Genomic DNA, 16,846 nt, shown 5'->3' on the forward strand with positions numbered 1-16,846 from the left:
TCCAAACCTCTACAGTTGCTCCATTGTTTGCTCAGCCTGAGGATATCCAGCTGATGAGTGCTCAGATGCAGTGTGGAACTACAGCCTCTGCCCTGGAGCTCATGCACAATTAGGAGAAATTTTGTCCAGAGGTATGCAACCAAAATTATGTACTATTTATCTCCATGCTGGAGATAGGACAGAGACCAGCTGAGATTAAAGGAGGGACAAGGCAGCACTTCCTCACTCCTCCTTCTTTTCACTTGTTAGATGCTGCAACTCTTGAGCCTTAGATTACAAACACACCTTTCACTAATTTGGGCTTCTAGTCAAACACAATCCTCCAACCTAATCTATAGCATGCTGGAAAGAAATGCTGCTCTACCTCAGGTATAGGGTGTAGAAAACTGGGATGGAGAGCACTCTCCTTTTACACAAAGTGGAGGAAGACCAAAAGATTTATTTTAAGCTTCATGGTGGATGTGCACCTGCCACAAAGAAGAATCTTGTCTGGAGTAAAAGAAGGATTTGATTTCTCCACTGATTGCAACTTAACATGCCTTTACACTGTGGAATCTGGCCAGAAGTTTCATACAAGATTTAAACACTCATTTGACCTTGATTTACATGTCCAATTCCATCTGCAATAAAAAGTGACCCAGAAATGGGATGTTAACTTATAAATAAACGTGTCAGAGAGCAGCCTTACATAATCAAAGTGCAAACTATTTCCCCTCAGCCACGAAATAATGACGTCTAGACAGAAGGCCCTCGACTCCACTCTTAAGGCCAGAGGACTATTACACCACTTCCCTGAAGTGTCAAATGAGGAATTTTACATCTCACCTGGAAAGTCAAAGTGAAGTTTTAATGGGCAAGGATGTCAGAGACAAGACAAGCTATCACCACACACGAGCTTGAGATTGGTTTCCTAGACAACTGCTCCATCATGATTGAAGTGGAAGGGGATCTTTCTACCAAAGCAACTACACACACAGAGCCCAAGCATTTGACTTCATTTACCTCCTGTTGTTCTGTCTGGCTGGCTAAGTGCTCAGTGTTCAAAAGGTGCTTCTGCAAGGGTTCCTCAGGGATCCCGTTACAGATCAGCTCGCCATCTCTAATTGCTGCAGGCGTGAGTAACGGGGGTGGAAGCCGGTATTGGGACTTTATAGCATCAGGAACCTATATTGTGGAGAAAGAAGATCACACATGAGAACAATTACTCAAGAATGACTAGTTAAACCAAGTGCCTGATCAGCACTAAACTTTGCATTTGCTGCTTTCTCACCCAAAGGAACCCTGCAGATACATTACAAGGACCAAGGACTGAGTACTTTAAATTGATGTAGCCATGCTGAAATTAATAGGTTTTATTCCCTTAGGTCAGGCATGACTTTAGTACAACATGGTGGCTACAGTGTAGGAGAAATCATCAAAATACAGGTAAGGGAAGACTGTATGGCAGTTTTCAGGCTTCCTGACAACAAACACAGCCCCAAATCTGACTGTAGGGCCACCTTCAGGAAGTTTTGTGTTATACCTTCTACGCTTGTGCTGGATTTAAGTGCTTACTTGTAATAATTGTGCCTTATAGTTGAAGGAAAGACATCTTCTTAAATCCTAGAGGTAGTGACTGCTGACTCCCAGATCTCTCACCAAATGCAATCATTCAGACCCCATCTTCTTCCTCCTGCCCCAAGGAGTATGCCGGTTTCCCTTCCAAACTAAAACACATACACAGGGGTTTTCACCCACCCCTACTTGTTACACATACCTTCAGACCTTTCCTCTTCACTGACTGAAGAACTCTGCGATTCGGAGGGTGTTTCTTATGGATTCGGTTTAAGAAATCCACTTTGACAACATGCTGAGATATGGTGTCCTGGAACCGGTCAAATACTCGGCACCGATTACTCAGGGTCAAGTTCTTCTGGTTCAGCTGGGTGATCAGATAATGCCACAGGAGTTAGGGATCTGCAGGTCACTCTAAGGCACCCTAAGACTTTCATAATGCCTTGTAGCACTGGCAGTACAGCATCAGCTCAGCTTTAGACTATTTGTTTCCTGCAGCACTAACCATTTCTGTTAAAGGGCACATTGCTGGAGATGAATACAAAAGCATTTAGAGGCCAACTAGGCAGCATCAATGCTCTCAGAAGCAGTTTTTCTGGGAAAAAGCTCTTTGTTTCAGCTCCCTGTTGCCTGAGTATTTAAGTCTCAAGTACACTGCTTTTCCAAAAATGAAAACTCTCTCTTGGAATGAAACTTTTTTTGGGTTAAGCATGCAAAGAATTACTTCCCCAATTTGTAGCACTGTGGTGCTTTGTATCCCAGTTCTGGAAGCTCATCTAGATCTTAAAGAGTCCAGTCAAAAACTAGACAAGCTGTCAGTGAGCCACAATCTGAGCTGTCAGCTTCAGTTACAGGAAGGAGTTCCCCCATCTTTATATCTTATTGCAGAGAGCAGCATCATATTCCTTTGGAGAGTGCGTTGCTTGCAGCAGGAGCTTTACAAGCGCTACAGGGAGCAATAAGAGCTCAGAAGCTGTTTTACATTTGTTGTGCTTTGTCCTTTAATGGACCTGCCAGGTTCCACTCCAGCATCCGGTTACCATACTGCAATCATAGTCCTGCTTACCACCACGTGTTCTATGTGATTTGGGCACATCCATCTACCCAGAGGCATGGCAGTAAGCGGTGGCTCCAGACAATCCATGTGGAACAGGAGTGGGCAATAATCACACTGGATTAGAGGTGCCACTCTGCAACTCCTGAGAAGAGAGAGCCAAATCTTATTCCCCATACAGAGTATAAATAGAACATTCAGGCAAGCTTGGCTGACCACTTCAGTTTATTCTCTACACTGTTGTTTGCACCAAAAAGTAGGATTTCTGATTTGTAACTTGATCTGTATGGACCTTCTTCAAGACTCACTCAAGGCAAAAGCCTTTATTTGAAGCAAAATTCAGAGATCAAATGTAAATCTCAGATTTAGGTAATTACAAGATTCCTTAGAAGAATCATATGTGACGTTGGGACACACACATCAATAAGATGTTCTCAGAACAAGTCTCAAACTCCAGAAAAACAACTACATCTGAATCCTCAGGCTTTAAAAAAGTCTTTGCTCTGTGACAAAGGCATCAGTTGCTCTCCACAAAAGCCCACCTGAGTCCCCATTCCACTTTGAGAAATTCACTCTTGCTGGGTTTCTGAAATAAAGGTTTCATTTTCACTGACATTTTGAATTGGGCTTGATCTATGCATTTTTTTATGCACTGTTACAAAACCCATCAGTATTTTGTGCTGGTTTTCAGATTTACAATTTCAGCACAATATTCCTATTTGCCTTGGGCTTATAAATCTCTCAGTAGATTTCTATTTCCTAAAGGTCACCTCCTCACACACTTTCTTCACGAACCATAAACAAACATCTCCATTTACTAAACCACCATCACTTTAGAATATTTCTTTGCAGAAAAACACTGAAGATAAGATGGCTCAATCTTGTCAATCTTCAGGCAACATTTCAGAACCTTTTACAGCTGGACCTACACTTGCTGTGGCAAACACCTGTTATTTAGCAAATACGAATATTCTCCCATTTGTTTAGAGGATTTTAAGTAATGAAGGAGAATGGAAAAGGAAACAGGTAATCTACTTTTTTCAGCAAGAACTTTGTTCCTGTGATGGCTGCAGTCACACTGAACAGCTTCCCTGGAAGAACAACAAGTACCTGTTGCATGTGAAGCAGACCTTCACCGGCAAGGGAACCAAACCATTGTGGTCTAACTCGTGTTGTGCTTTCTTGACATTCTTTCCTGTGGTTTCTTCCTTTCTCCTCCTCTTACTAGTACCTGAAAAGAAAATTTGAAAAAGCTTTGGATTATCCACATAGAAGAGATTTGCATTCTGGTAGATACATATAATTATCTAAGGAAAGTCAAAAGATTGCTGCTTAAGGAACCTCTATCAACCTCTAAATCTAGCCTTAAGTGACAGAGACTGTCTTTAAAGGCAGAGATATTTCATACTTAGTAATTTCAGTGACATCCTATACATTTAGTCACTACTTTGTTACTATATTATTGTGTCATAAATCAAAAAATCAAGTATTTTGACAACTGATTTTTTTCATATTGATGATCTAGACCAAGGTGAGAACAACAAGCATCTATCACAAGTCCTGATGGACATAGTGTGTAGTTGCAGTGTCCCCACAGCTCAAATTTGAAAGGCACCTGCTGCTAGGCAGCTGGAGGAAAGCCAGAGGTACCCTCCAGGTACCACTGGAGCCACAACTACCACAGAGCCAAGAGGGAAAAGAGGAAAGATGGCAGCAGGAGGCAACTGCAGACATCTTCACTAACACCAGACAAGGCCCTGCTCACCTGGAAGTGCTGTGGTGCAGGTCAGTTCATTCGGCAGCTGGAACTGCGTTGGGTTCCTTTCCATGGCAGCAGCAATTAGAAGCTCAAAGGGTCGCTTCAGCTGGGGCTGCCCACAGTCCATTTCTGCAATGGCAGAGTCATCATCCACGTCAATTATGTCCTCATCCACATCATTCTGTTCTGAGTTGGGGGTCTCGGTGCTGGCATTGGATGTGGGAGTGCCAGGCCGGCTTGCTCTCCTTTCCAAGATCCTGGCATGCGCATTAGCCCTGATGCTGCTGCTAGACCTGTCCAACAGGTCTGCGTCACTGGTGGGGGAGGTGGTCCTTTTCCCAGATTTGTCCACCAATCCATTTACCTGCCCCAGCTCTTTCTTCTGTTCTCGCTTCTGCACGACATGAATAGGCAGGCTTATCATGGAGGCCACAAACAAAGCACATCAACCTTGACAAATATGTGATTGAAGACAAACAGCATCTGAAAACGCTTCAGCCACTCACTACAACTTCCCCTCTGCAGTCATTAGAGCCTCGATCAAGAACAGTCTGATGGCAGCTAAGGTACAGGTGACAGAACAGCTGAAGAGAACCAAGCATGGGGAAGAACATTACCATGTGTGTCTCCTTTCAAGGTAGCTACACTTGAGTCCAGATCAGGACAACATTTCACAGCATTTGGCCCTGAACACTTGACAAATCAGATAACTGTATACTTCGCTACCAACACTGAGAAACTCCACAGCAGACAGTTCACTGCTGATGCACTTTACTAACCCTGACACTGCGTACAAAGCCATCAGGGGTTGAGAAGGTCAGCTTGAGAATACAAGCACAACATACAAACAACACTCTGCTATTGCCTGATGATAGGAATCTTGAACGAGGTGCAGCAGGGGAAAAGTATAGATTGTCATCACCACAAGACCCATCTTGCAACAGAAGGAGATGCTGCATGGCCTGGGATGGGCAACTGTGCACTGCTCCAGTGCTTAACAGCATCACTCAAATGGAAAAACCAATCTACTCCATCATTAACATGGTCTGCAAAGAGAGCAAAGTATTTTCAGGCAATTTTTAATATAGAAAAGTTGGGGATTTCTCCTTTTCCCTCTCTTTTTACTTTATTATTTGTTTTTCGATTTGTGACCTTCATTTCTATTGTTGGCAGATGGCTGAACAGCACCCTGGAAACATAACAAGGCAATCACTTCAGGAACAAAAGGCTGAGCACAGTTTTCTTCCAATCTGTTTTGGGTGTCACTTCAAGGGAACAGTTGCTAGATAGCTTGGTGCAGTTTCTAAACCCTCTGCTACACAGCCTTACGTGGTCACAGCAATAAGATGTTTACATTGTGCAAGACAGCTTCCTGGAGAAAGAGCATCAAGGCAAAAAAAAAAAGACAAGCTATGATCTTGCCCAATCATCTCCTTCTCATCCTGTTCAACAGCCCAGGAAATCATAACTCACTGTGATTTCACCCTCTGCTGATGTACAACTGCTGTGAAGTCACTCTTCTAAAAAACACATATTAACTAGAATCACAGCCCTGATGGCAAAGCTGTATTAACGTGATTCCCATTCAGCCTGTAGACAGCTCCCCTCCTCGAGCACAGGAGCCATTCCCATTTCCTCTGTACCTCAGCTCTCCCTCATTTCCAGAAATGGAGGGAAGGAAAACAGTTTAAAAAGCACAGATTGACAAGAAAGTATCAGGCACTTCAGTTTTACCTCCTAGAAGTGAGGTTAAAATATCATGAAGGTCTCAACGAGACCCCTCAGGTTTCTTTAAGCCCTTTCCTAACAAAGCCCTTTGCAAACGTGAGCACAAAGAAGCAGCTCTGGTTGTCTAAGCACACACGAAGGGAGAGGCAGGTATAAACCACAGGATTCAGGTTTCAAATGGCCATTGGAAGGGCAGGGATTGTGTCTGTTGTTTTGAGAGGCTTTACCTTGCGGCGCACGGTGCAGCGGTGGCACATCCACTCCCCCGGAGGCAGCATCTCCTCGCTGAGCGGAGGGTTGCTACAAGAGAAACACAAAGCAAAGCTTTACTGTTATTTACTGTCATTTCTGGAACTCTTCTCACGTACACAGCCAGAGTCAGGGCAGCTCTGCAGTTCCACTACCAGGCACTTCCTTTTATTTATGGTGAAGCTCCCTGGATTTGCTCTCCCATACATCCACTTAGCCAGACACCTCCAAGAAGCCAGCCTTCCATGACTGGACCCATCTCAGCTCCACGGTTTCAGAGCACTCTCAGACTTGAACAGCAAAGATAAATGGAAGATTCACTGGTGTGCCACACACATACCTACCCCCCACAACACCACACCTCCTTAAATAACTTGATTACTCCACGTGAGACCACACAGATTCCTGTGCAGCAAGCACAGTCATACATCCAGGCATTTCGATCCCTTTGGATTTGCAGTGAGTCCAACTGAACGAGCTGCCGTGAGGTCTACCCACCACCTCCCATGCACTCCATCCCTGGGCACACTTACTTAATGGTGGAAACCACCTTCTATCTTAAGACAACCCAAATACTCTTAAAAAGTGTCACCATATACAGCTTGCCTTGGCTACGAAGCACAGGATACATCCTACTCACAGGGATCTGCACTTACTATAAAAGCTGTATCACAGTGAAATGACATTCTCATTTTGATGCTAGAAATAAACCAAAGCAAATTAGACGAAGGAGTAAGGAGGACTATTTTGAGAAACACTTTTCCTCAGTAAAAGGCAGAGCAGCATATGTTAGATGATACACTTTCCTTACAGATCCTACTACTAACTCAAGTACTTTCCAACACCTCTTTATCATTAAGATTTGTTATTTGAGCAAACTGCTGACTGTGGCAGGGAAAAATGTACCTGCTGGCAAAACCCAGCCATTTACCATGCAGTGTGGCTTAAGATAATACTTTAAAAGTTCTCCTGACTTTTGCTGGAGGCAGCTCTTAGCAAGTCTGCTCTCTTGCGCTGAACACACAGATGCACTACCGCAGGATCTGGAAGCTCCATTTCCCACTGACTGGGAAACAGATTTCAAAGATCCACTGGGACTGACTGGGTTACAAGGGGATCAAGAAGTACAGTAGCTTGTAAGACTGGCCCAAGAAAGCCACACAAGCACGGGAAGCTAGACCGTGGTTCACAGCAGGAGTCTCTATACTGTTTGTTGCACCTACAAATATCAAACCAAATCAGAGTTAAGCTTTCCAGACTCCAGCCCTGACAAGCCAGGGAGGATAAGATGCATACTTGCTGGGCAGGAAGAGCTGTGCTTTGCAGCAAAGGGAGAGGCTGTCTTCCTCGAGAATCTTGCTCCTAGCACAGGGAAATGGCACAGGATCCCAGTCCAGGCTCCCAAGCCTGGACTGTGAAAACAAACACACTTCCTTTGTTTAAACAGAGTCCTGGCAAGCCTTGCCCTGAGCTCGCCTGTGTGCCAGCGACAGCCTCTGCAGGTACTGCAGCCATCCGGGGTCACGCTCCCTCTTGCAACACTGTGCCTGGAAGACTGAAGGAAGAACACAGCAAGAACCAAGCTGGTAATAACCTCAGCATTTCTGGTGTCAGGCTCAGGGGAATTCAGTAGAGCCAACACATCTGGCAGCCATTTTGAGGAGGAGAGCAGGGTTTCAGAGGCCTCCGTGTTCCAGGCGCTCCAGAAACGCAGCGCTCTGCATATATGCACTGACATACCTGCAGCTTATGTTTCTCATTTCCTGGAGGGCTTGGATGAACAAGAGATCAGGCTCTAGATGAGAGCACCAAAGCCTCCACTACTGGCTGCTTCACCTCAAATGCTTGGATGAAGTAGTAACTCCCTGCCCCAAACTAATCTTTTGCTAACAGAAGCAGGAAGGGGGGTGGAAGGGGTAGAGTAACAAATTATCCCCGTGTGCTTGCTGCAGCATAAATCCACACTGAATCCTAAGGTGCATCCTGCAATAGCTCGGGTTTTACTCTTGCTAGAAAACGAGCTCTTAGATCTGCATCTACAGCAAGCACGGATTCATCTGGCCCATTCCCTTCTCCCCTCCCAACACCCCAGGGCAAAAAAACCACAGACTTTGATTTGTTCCTAGTGAAATTTCACCCTCTGAAGCACCCGACGAGCGTGCCTGAACTGCTGGGAACACGTCTGCCCCATTCCGACGTGCAGCGTGCCAGGGATCCCCGCGCTGCCAGATGCCTCTGGTTATTTGTTTTAACTGTTACCTCAATCTTACGCATTTTACAATGAAACAATTAATACCACGGTGAACCTTGAGAGACGCCTGGAAGAGTCAGAACAGGTTTCTTCTGCAAGTGTGTATGTTATTTTCCCATTTGCTGGGTTTGAACCATGAAATCCTACATCCACTGTACTATTAAAGAAGCATTTTAATGAATGCTACTACCCGAAGGCCTGTGGAAGGAGGGGGAAAGATTCGTTTCAGAGCAGCAGAAAGGTTTTAGCGCTCAGACAAGCCTCCTGAGGTTTTCTGCTCACTGTCAGGGCCTAGCTGCGATGGCAAGTGTATTAAAAGACTGATTCTGCCTCTCCTGGTTAATGAACTGTTCATCAAGGCAGCTCACCATGCTAACAAAGACTGATGAAGGCTGCTCCTGCACTGCTGGCCTCGCAGCAAGCAGAGAGCATTGCCTGGGTCTCAGCAGAAAGCCAGGGAAGCGCTAAAGAATGCTGTTTTAATTGACTAGGTATGACCACATTCTTCAACCTTTTACTGTAAGCATAAAAGAAACGGATTTTTAAATCTGAGCAAGACACTTGATCTTCATAAGCAAGGTAAGAATTAGCACTTTGGCAGGAGCACCATGGCCCTTTTCTCCCTATCTTTCATGGGTTCATTAGCATGCACAGCTCCAGCCGCCACTGTTTGCTGCCAACAGGACCTGGAATTGTACAGCTCCCACTTTATCTTCGGTTACAACACATCTCCTTTCAACTACACACCAGTCAGTTGCGCTTTTCAGTACAATTTCACTAACCCTTCATTTCAGAAAGTTTCCCCTTCTGTCATCACAGACATGAGTGGTGGCCTTTGCTGCTTACCTGGGGGGTTTGGTGTGACCCAAATTAAACCCGCCCAGCAGAATATGTTTCTGTGTTTAAGACAAAGACAGCTCTGAAAAACACAGGCTGAGTTAAAAATACCTGGAAGACTAACTCATACAAAGCCTCTGAAAATTAAAGGAGATGTTTGTCACTGCCTAGTCAAAACCCACTACACTGACTACAAAATCACTTGCCATATAATCTGTCTCATGGCTTTTTCTGAAAAAGTTAAGTATCTCCTAAAATTCCTATCAGGTGCATTGTCAAGCATTGTTCTGCCACGGTCAGAACGCAATGCTCTATCCCTTAAATAAAACTTAAATGGCTATGACAAAATAAAAAAATCTCCAAGAGCATATTAAGAGTTTTTATCAAGCAAACAATAGCATGAAGGCACTTAGCTTTTCAATTTCACACTCTGGGGCTCTCATACATCAGAAGCCTGTTGTCAAGTCTAAATCCCGTAATTACTCCTCACTTTGCTGACCTCAATAAATAGGTAAACAAGTGCTCCAAGGAATAGCACCTTCTCCAATACAAACTGGGTGGTAGCTCTCAAAGGAACCAGTTATAAGCAGACCTGAGGTTATTTACACACTGCATTCCTGGCCATCTTGCGTCAAAGGCACGTTGACACTACTTTTGGACCCACCAGGATACAGCCAGCTACCAGCTGGGATAATGGTGGCAGGAAAACAAACCACTGCCTGGTGAAGCTTTCTTCAATAACTTGTCTTCCATGTCAGTTGTTTTCAACAATCGGACTTAAATATTTTTTTTTCCTGTGTGGAGGAAAAATAGTAACACCATGAAAAAATGTAGGCAAACACATTTTTTCCTTCTCAGAAAACTTAGATGAACTGACCAAGACTCAATGACAGGATGATAATGAAGGATGCTAGATATGTTTGCCAGATAAAGGAAGGCGGCTTTCGGCTCTTCTATGGGACTGCTATTTATCCCTATGATGGATAGAGCTACAGCTGTTCTAGCAGCTTCATAAAGAACAAGGCTCCCTGGCTTCCTACAGCAGGGCCTCAATGGCAGCTAAAACAAACCAGGAAACCAACCTCACTGTCAGGGCATTACAAGAGCCCCATTGAGAAACAGGGAAAGTTGCATCACTTACAAATTCAGCTTTTTGGAACATTTTCACTGCATCCAAGTTACACACTTCTGCTCACAGCTGCTCCCAAACCCGGCTGGAGGAGGACACCTGGAGCTTCTACCTTCGACAGAATAAAACCACACCAAACAGGCCAACAGCTGCAGCCTGTGGTGAGTTCCTCCCCACTGCAACTCCCTTACCTTCCTCTTTTACTCCTGCCTCAATACAAAGCTTCTGAAGACAGAAAGTCAGATTTTAATTACCTTAGAGGTGGTCACTAGGAAAACTAACAGCTCCCTCCTCTCCTCCACTGTTACTCCTCAAATTATTCAGTGAAGTCTCCAAGTTCTGCTCATTAACATGGATAAATTGTGACACTCAGCTGTACAAGAACAATCTTCCTGAAAAAACCAAAGATCTCTCAAGCACCAGTGCAGAGACCACAAACTTCATATAAGCCCAGCATAATTTTTTTGTTCTTTATAGACCTCTAAGCATGACCTGACCACATTAAAACTAACAGTTTCAGCAACTTTCTGGCCATATTGTTTATAAGTTATACCTGTTTTAAGCCAGCAGCACAATTCACATTAACTACAGAGCATCACCCACTATACTTCTACCTATGGTGCAACAGCTCCTGAGGGTACCTGTGAAAAAAGCTTGACAGCAGGCAACATAACTTTGTTTACACTGAAGTGAAATTCTTGAGCATGGACATAAGTTCTAAATTAGTAACATCTAGCAAGGACTTCTGGACACCACCAAACAGGTCAGGACATGATTATTTTGGCTGCCACTATGCAAGGAAGGGAACCAAAATGACCGTTTCACAGGTCACCAATTATCCCATCATCTGGAACGCTGCATCTGCTTAGTGTGCATCTTTCCAACAGCATGGCCAGAGCTGGAAATAAGGGTTCAGCAACAGACAGAAAACAGAAGCAGAATTAAAATACCATTACATGGGCAGACAGCAAGGAACAAGACGTGTCCAAGGAAAAAATAAAGGGACACTACACTATCTACATGATGCTACAAGAGTGAAGGAAGACTTAACTTTTAAAGGTTTAAGTAGCAGCATTGCTGGGTATGCCAAAATTTCCTTCACTGTGTGCTGATTTTTACCATCTAGACCTGCCAGTGTTCAGGATTTCAAGGGCTTGGCCAGCAGTCCCAGCCTCTGGCAGCAGCACCACCGTGCTCCTAAGAACCAGGTACCATATCATGAGTCTATCATCAATTTTGTGAGCATTCTGTGAATTTCAATGCTAATTAACTTATTTATTTCAATCCTTCATCAAACCACTGCTGCTACTCCCATCCCAGGAAAAGAATATCGTGGAAGCAGGTTTTATCTCCCTTCCTGCCTTCACTGGGGATCCTGCCTCCTCCCTGTGCCCTCGTGCACAGGCAATCCTGAGGTTCATGGGGAACCAGGGAAATTTCCCTCCAAGGCACGAGGTAGAACTTTTTTGCCTCCAACCTGACAAGCAGGAGGGTCCAATAAACTGGATAAGCTGCATGTAAACATGTGATCACCTGATGTAATTAGTTCCTTCTATTTATAGAAAGAACCTGGCCCACAGAGACCATTCCCTAGACAACCTGTTAGTTATTACTCTCGTTAATGTCCAGCTGACAAAAAATCAAAGGAGGTATTGTGTTTTAAGATATCAAATTTCCATACATAGGTAATCATATACACATATAAAAAATAAATATGCATTAAAAAGTGTATAATACCACCAGAACCGCAGTGAGGTTTTTTGATTATTATTTTTTAATTAGTTTGACTGGTTATGAACTCTGATATTTGAGAAATATTTGCCTAGGGAACCTTCCAGCTTTGTATCTGTAAGCCGAAACCATGGAATTCTTGATAGGAAGAATTGTTGACTTTGAAAAATGTGGGTCAGACACAGAAATTCAGACATTTTGCACATCCTGACTCCTGTTTCTTTTGCAGGCATCACTCATGCCTGTGCTGCAGACAATAGTAACAATAGCCTGAATTCAATGTCCAGGTTCATTATTAAGTGTTCAGGTCTTTATAGCACCATCTTCTTAACAGATTAGAAGTCATCTTCTCAAAGCAGGATGACACATAGGGCAGCATCAGGGAAAAGAAAGGAGGCTGAGGAACAACACAGCCCTGGTGAGAATCACTTCATCCAATTCTGTCTTTAAAGAACAATAAATGAAGAGACATCTCTGGTGGGAAAAAAAATAATCAAAACACAGGTCTGAGAGGTTTCTGAGAAGTGAACATATTCAGCCCCAGCCATACTGAACGTGTTCAAAGGAGACAGGGGTGAAAGGACAGCGGCAATAAGGTGGAAAAAAGGAAAGCAGCACATCAGAAGAGGATGAAGGGCATACCCATAAAAGCAAAAGCATGAATTTGTCTTCACACAGGCACAAGTGAAGTGTAATTCTGACATCTACATGTGGACTAGGCTTTCCCAAGAACACTGGGGAAGAGAGAAAAAAGAGCAGAGACAGAAATATCCACCAAAAAAAAAATCAACCAAAAACCAAAACCTTAGAGCAGAGCATACATTCTTTCCTGCCTTTTCCAGATCACCTTCATATCTTGCTCCTGTTGCTATTCTAGACGGAGATCACTGGGAAGTTCACATGATGCCATGCCCAAAGTCAGAGGCTGTACAGGCAGGTGTTTCACACCAATCACTAGCGCTTGCCAGAAATTCAGCATGGGGTTTTCAGCCTGCTAAATTGTATCCTCAGGCCAGTGCTTTCTGCAGGGTTCAAAGTCGGTAATCTCCAGTTCCATCTAGTTTGCTTCCAGTGATCGTGCAGAGCAGACGTCAGCAGAAATGGGTTAGAGTTGGGTTCAGGCACTTGATTCCCCCCAGCTGGCTGAGATGCTCTTTGCCTTTTGTGCTCAAGATCTGATACACCAACAGGAAGAATGATTTATACAACTTCTTTTTTTTTTTTTTTTTCTTTCCCCCCCTTCATTTTTGGCTACAGGGAACATTTACTCCATACCCTAAAAAGGTATGTGATTGCATTACAACTGGTATCTGTCGAGCCCTTTATTAAAGGGAAGCTACAACACTATTTTTACTCAGCTTACAGAGTTACTGGATACTGCAGTGTTCCTTCGAGGAAGCTGGGCAGACATCTAGTGAGCAGTGGAGCTGGAGACAGCACAAATCGATTACTATAAGAAGGAAAAGCCAGCTCTGACAATCTGTGTCACAAAAATCACAAGTCTAGCCAGTAACCTGACGTAGCAAGATGCTTTTTGCTTACACTCACTTCTTTCATACCCCTGTAACAAAGCCATGTTATATCCCCAGATACATTTGCATTTTCACAAGTCCAAGAGAACTTCCTGACTGGATTAAAAAAAACAAAACGGGTACATCCTTCTCACATGATTTATATTCCAACAGACAGCACTTCCTAAATATTCTGACTGTCACACTTGTTTTCAGGGAGATACACCTATTTCCTACTCTGGAAGTAACTGCTCCCTTTCTCCACAGCAGATTCCTGCTATTTGCTACTGACTCGAGGATTAAGAAAGGCTGCAGAGCACAGGAAAAACTCAAGAACCTGACACGTACCAGTGAGTCAGTCTAGCAACAAAAGCAGTTTAACATGCACTGGTGTGGGTCAGTAACTGGAAGAATTCATGTTAGTGTTGAAAAACTGTTTCAGTATCGATGCTACAACTGAAATTTCAAATTGACTCTGTCTTACACAGAGAAACACAGGAGCCCTGCTCTCCTGCAGGTGTTCCTCACAGCACCACAACAGCACCAAAAAAGGCCTTTTTTGGGGGGGGATATGCCTGTTTGGTCCTGATTCTTACTAAAAATACACAGGTCTGTCACTGACAACTGCACAGAGGCACTCCCCAGACAGGGTGTCCTTCACACCCCTGGTAAGAGAAGTACAGCCGGATGTCAGACATGCCGATCACCACTGCTTCCCTTTTACTACCCCACCTAAACAACACCGTGAAATGGAGAGAGAGAGAGAGGGAAGAATTATGAGCTTTATAAGATCTTGTGTAATAAACACAGTAGTCCCCCATTCCCAACTATCAGATCTGCTGGCGGCAGTACAATCTTAACAACACTGAGCTTGTATGTGATAAAAAGACATAAGGCGAGCTAAAAGAAGGTGAATATATTTACAAGATAGTGCCAAGATCTCCATAACAAACAGTCATTAGCAGATTAGTATTATGAATCTAATCCAATTAAGAATTTCCTTTGCAAATGCCTGGAGGAGCTGGAATTCCTCTGGGAAGACCTTTCCATGTTGTGAAAGGCTCCCATGAGTCATGCCTGCAGGCTGACATACCAGGAAAGACCAGCTCTGGAGCAGCAGGAACAAAGCAGTGAACCCCACCTCGAAGCAAACCACTGCAGCCTCTTGCTCCTGAGGAGTCAACTCAAAAATGGACCTCATAGCGACACCAGAAACAAAAAAAAAAAAAAAAAAAAAAGCAAAGCTTTCTCAGGTCTCCACAAGTCGTGGTCAACATAAAACTGGCACTTTCCTAAGCCAAGGTACTAAAACACGGAGAATTTTCCTTGTTCACAGTTTCCCACTGTGCCATTTTAAATAGCTTTGGAACAATGCAGGTGTTTGATGTAACACAAGACCACGCAGCAGCCACGTCTAAAGGCAAAGCCTCAGTTAAGTAGTTAAACATCCCCCTCCTCAACTTCGAATCCTTAGCTTTAGAATCCCAAATCTGTGCTCCTACCACTCCACACTGATGTTGGGAACTTCAGCAGACACCCACGGCTCAATCCAAATCACCAATTCTTCCCCACAGTGCAAAACCTGCTCACGCTCAGTTTAACACGCACAGGTGAGAGTGATGGTTTGCAAGTCACAATCACGAGTTTATCAAATTCTTACTGTGAATCATTTGCTCGAGTCCATAGATTTAGGCTCACCTTATCTGCCTTTGCACAGAAAGATTTAGGACAAAATAAGGAGAGTGAAAAATCTCATTGGTACGACTTTACTGAGCAGAGCTGCCAAGACTGATCATGTTACCACATCTGCAGGCGCACACGCAGTGACCCTCCACTGCCAGAAACCCAGCCAGGACAATCACTTCCTCCTGCCTCAGGATCCAGCCTAGGTTGGCCCCAAAGCTCCCAAAATATCAGAACCAGAGATACATAAAAACAAAAGTTGGTTTTTTTAAAAAGCACATACTTAAACCAATATTGTTTTTACAAAGTATCGGTTAAGATGGATACATTTAAATGTTGGGAACAGAACAGCTCACTCTGACCTTCAATATGCAATTACATGAACATTAAAGTAGGGGTTTGCCAGTCATTTACTGTAAAAAAACCCAAACAAACAGAAAGCCTCAGGATAAAAACTTTCTGCACTTAAAACTACGAACTCTTTTGAAGCTGTGATGTAATTCGATGTACTGAAACCCTGTTCCTAGCCACTGTTAGGTAAGAAGTTTGCCTCTCTAGCAGCTTCCTGGACATCCTGCTATTCCTTGCAGCAAGAGATGCCTCAGACCACTCTAATATTCACCTGAACCACCAGAGGCAGCCCAAGATGACCATTAAGGGAAGGATTAACTGAGACAATAGACTGGCCATTGTTTTGCTCCCCTCACAGACTGCATATTCATGTAAAAACCCAAAGCTAGAACAAATGCCAAAGATAAAGCAGAGCATTTTAGACTGAATAAGGTGGGGGAAAGAGTTATAGATGTCCTACCAGCCAAACACAACTTTTTTCTATTCTTTGTTAGAAGCACTAAAACAATGTGACTCATAGAAAATACCAAAACTCTAGTTTAGCTTCCTCTGCTGCACTTTACAGCTCTGTTACTCCTGTTCTTCGACACCAGCACTTGGGTGAAGACTGCCAAATCAGAGGAGAAATGAGCCAAAAACTGCAAATATAAACACAAGGAGGTGTTGCAAAAAGTTTGATGATGGCAGGCCCCAGTATGGATACAACACACTTCTCCCAGCACAGCAGTGAGGAAGCCCAGCTACGAGGAGCCTTTTTGCTGGGCAGTGCCACCAAACTGGTACTGTCATACAGTACTTTACATAACTGGTCAGCTTTAAGGGACTGAGGTCACTCTGCCATGCCAGCAGAGCTGCACAGCCAGCGGCAGGAGATTTTACAAGAGGGACTTGAACCGCAGCATTCAGTGAGGTTTGTGCTTTTGGGCTCCTCCAACCAGAAACTCGGGCAGGGAGACTTTAAAAAAAAAAAAAAAAAAAAAAAAAAAAAAAAGAGAGAGGGGAAAAAAAA

General features: G+C 43.8%; 1 protein-coding gene across 5 annotated transcripts in view; it reads right to left on the minus strand.

Annotated features, from left to right (window-relative positions):
• PHF12 (PHD finger protein 12) overlaps positions 1 to 16,846 on the minus strand; it is a 32,297-nt gene that overhangs the window by 10,856 nt on the left and 4,595 nt on the right. For 3 of the 5 annotated variants that reach the window (XM_066333370.1, XM_066333368.1, XM_066333372.1), the window contains 6 exons: positions 6,323 to 6,395; positions 4,374 to 4,761; positions 3,719 to 3,839; positions 2,621 to 2,753; positions 1,757 to 1,921; positions 1,003 to 1,164 (listed from right to left, as the gene is read on the minus strand). In XM_066333370.1, the coding sequence (XP_066189467.1) occupies positions 1,003 to 1,164; positions 1,757 to 1,921; positions 2,621 to 2,753; positions 3,719 to 3,839; positions 4,374 to 4,761; positions 6,323 to 6,395 (1,042 nt within the window). Of the gene's footprint in view, positions 1 to 1,002; positions 1,165 to 1,756; positions 1,922 to 2,620; positions 2,754 to 3,718; positions 3,840 to 4,373; positions 4,784 to 6,322; positions 6,396 to 16,846 lie in introns of all 5 variants that reach the window. The other 2 variants (XM_066333371.1, XM_066333369.1) reach the window with 1 other exon arrangement.

Source organism: Sylvia atricapilla, chromosome 20 (assembly GCF_009819655.1).
Source record: "Sylvia atricapilla isolate bSylAtr1 chromosome 20, bSylAtr1.pri, whole genome shotgun sequence".
NCBI classification, from domain to species: domain Eukaryota; kingdom Metazoa; phylum Chordata; class Aves; order Passeriformes; family Sylviidae; genus Sylvia; species Sylvia atricapilla.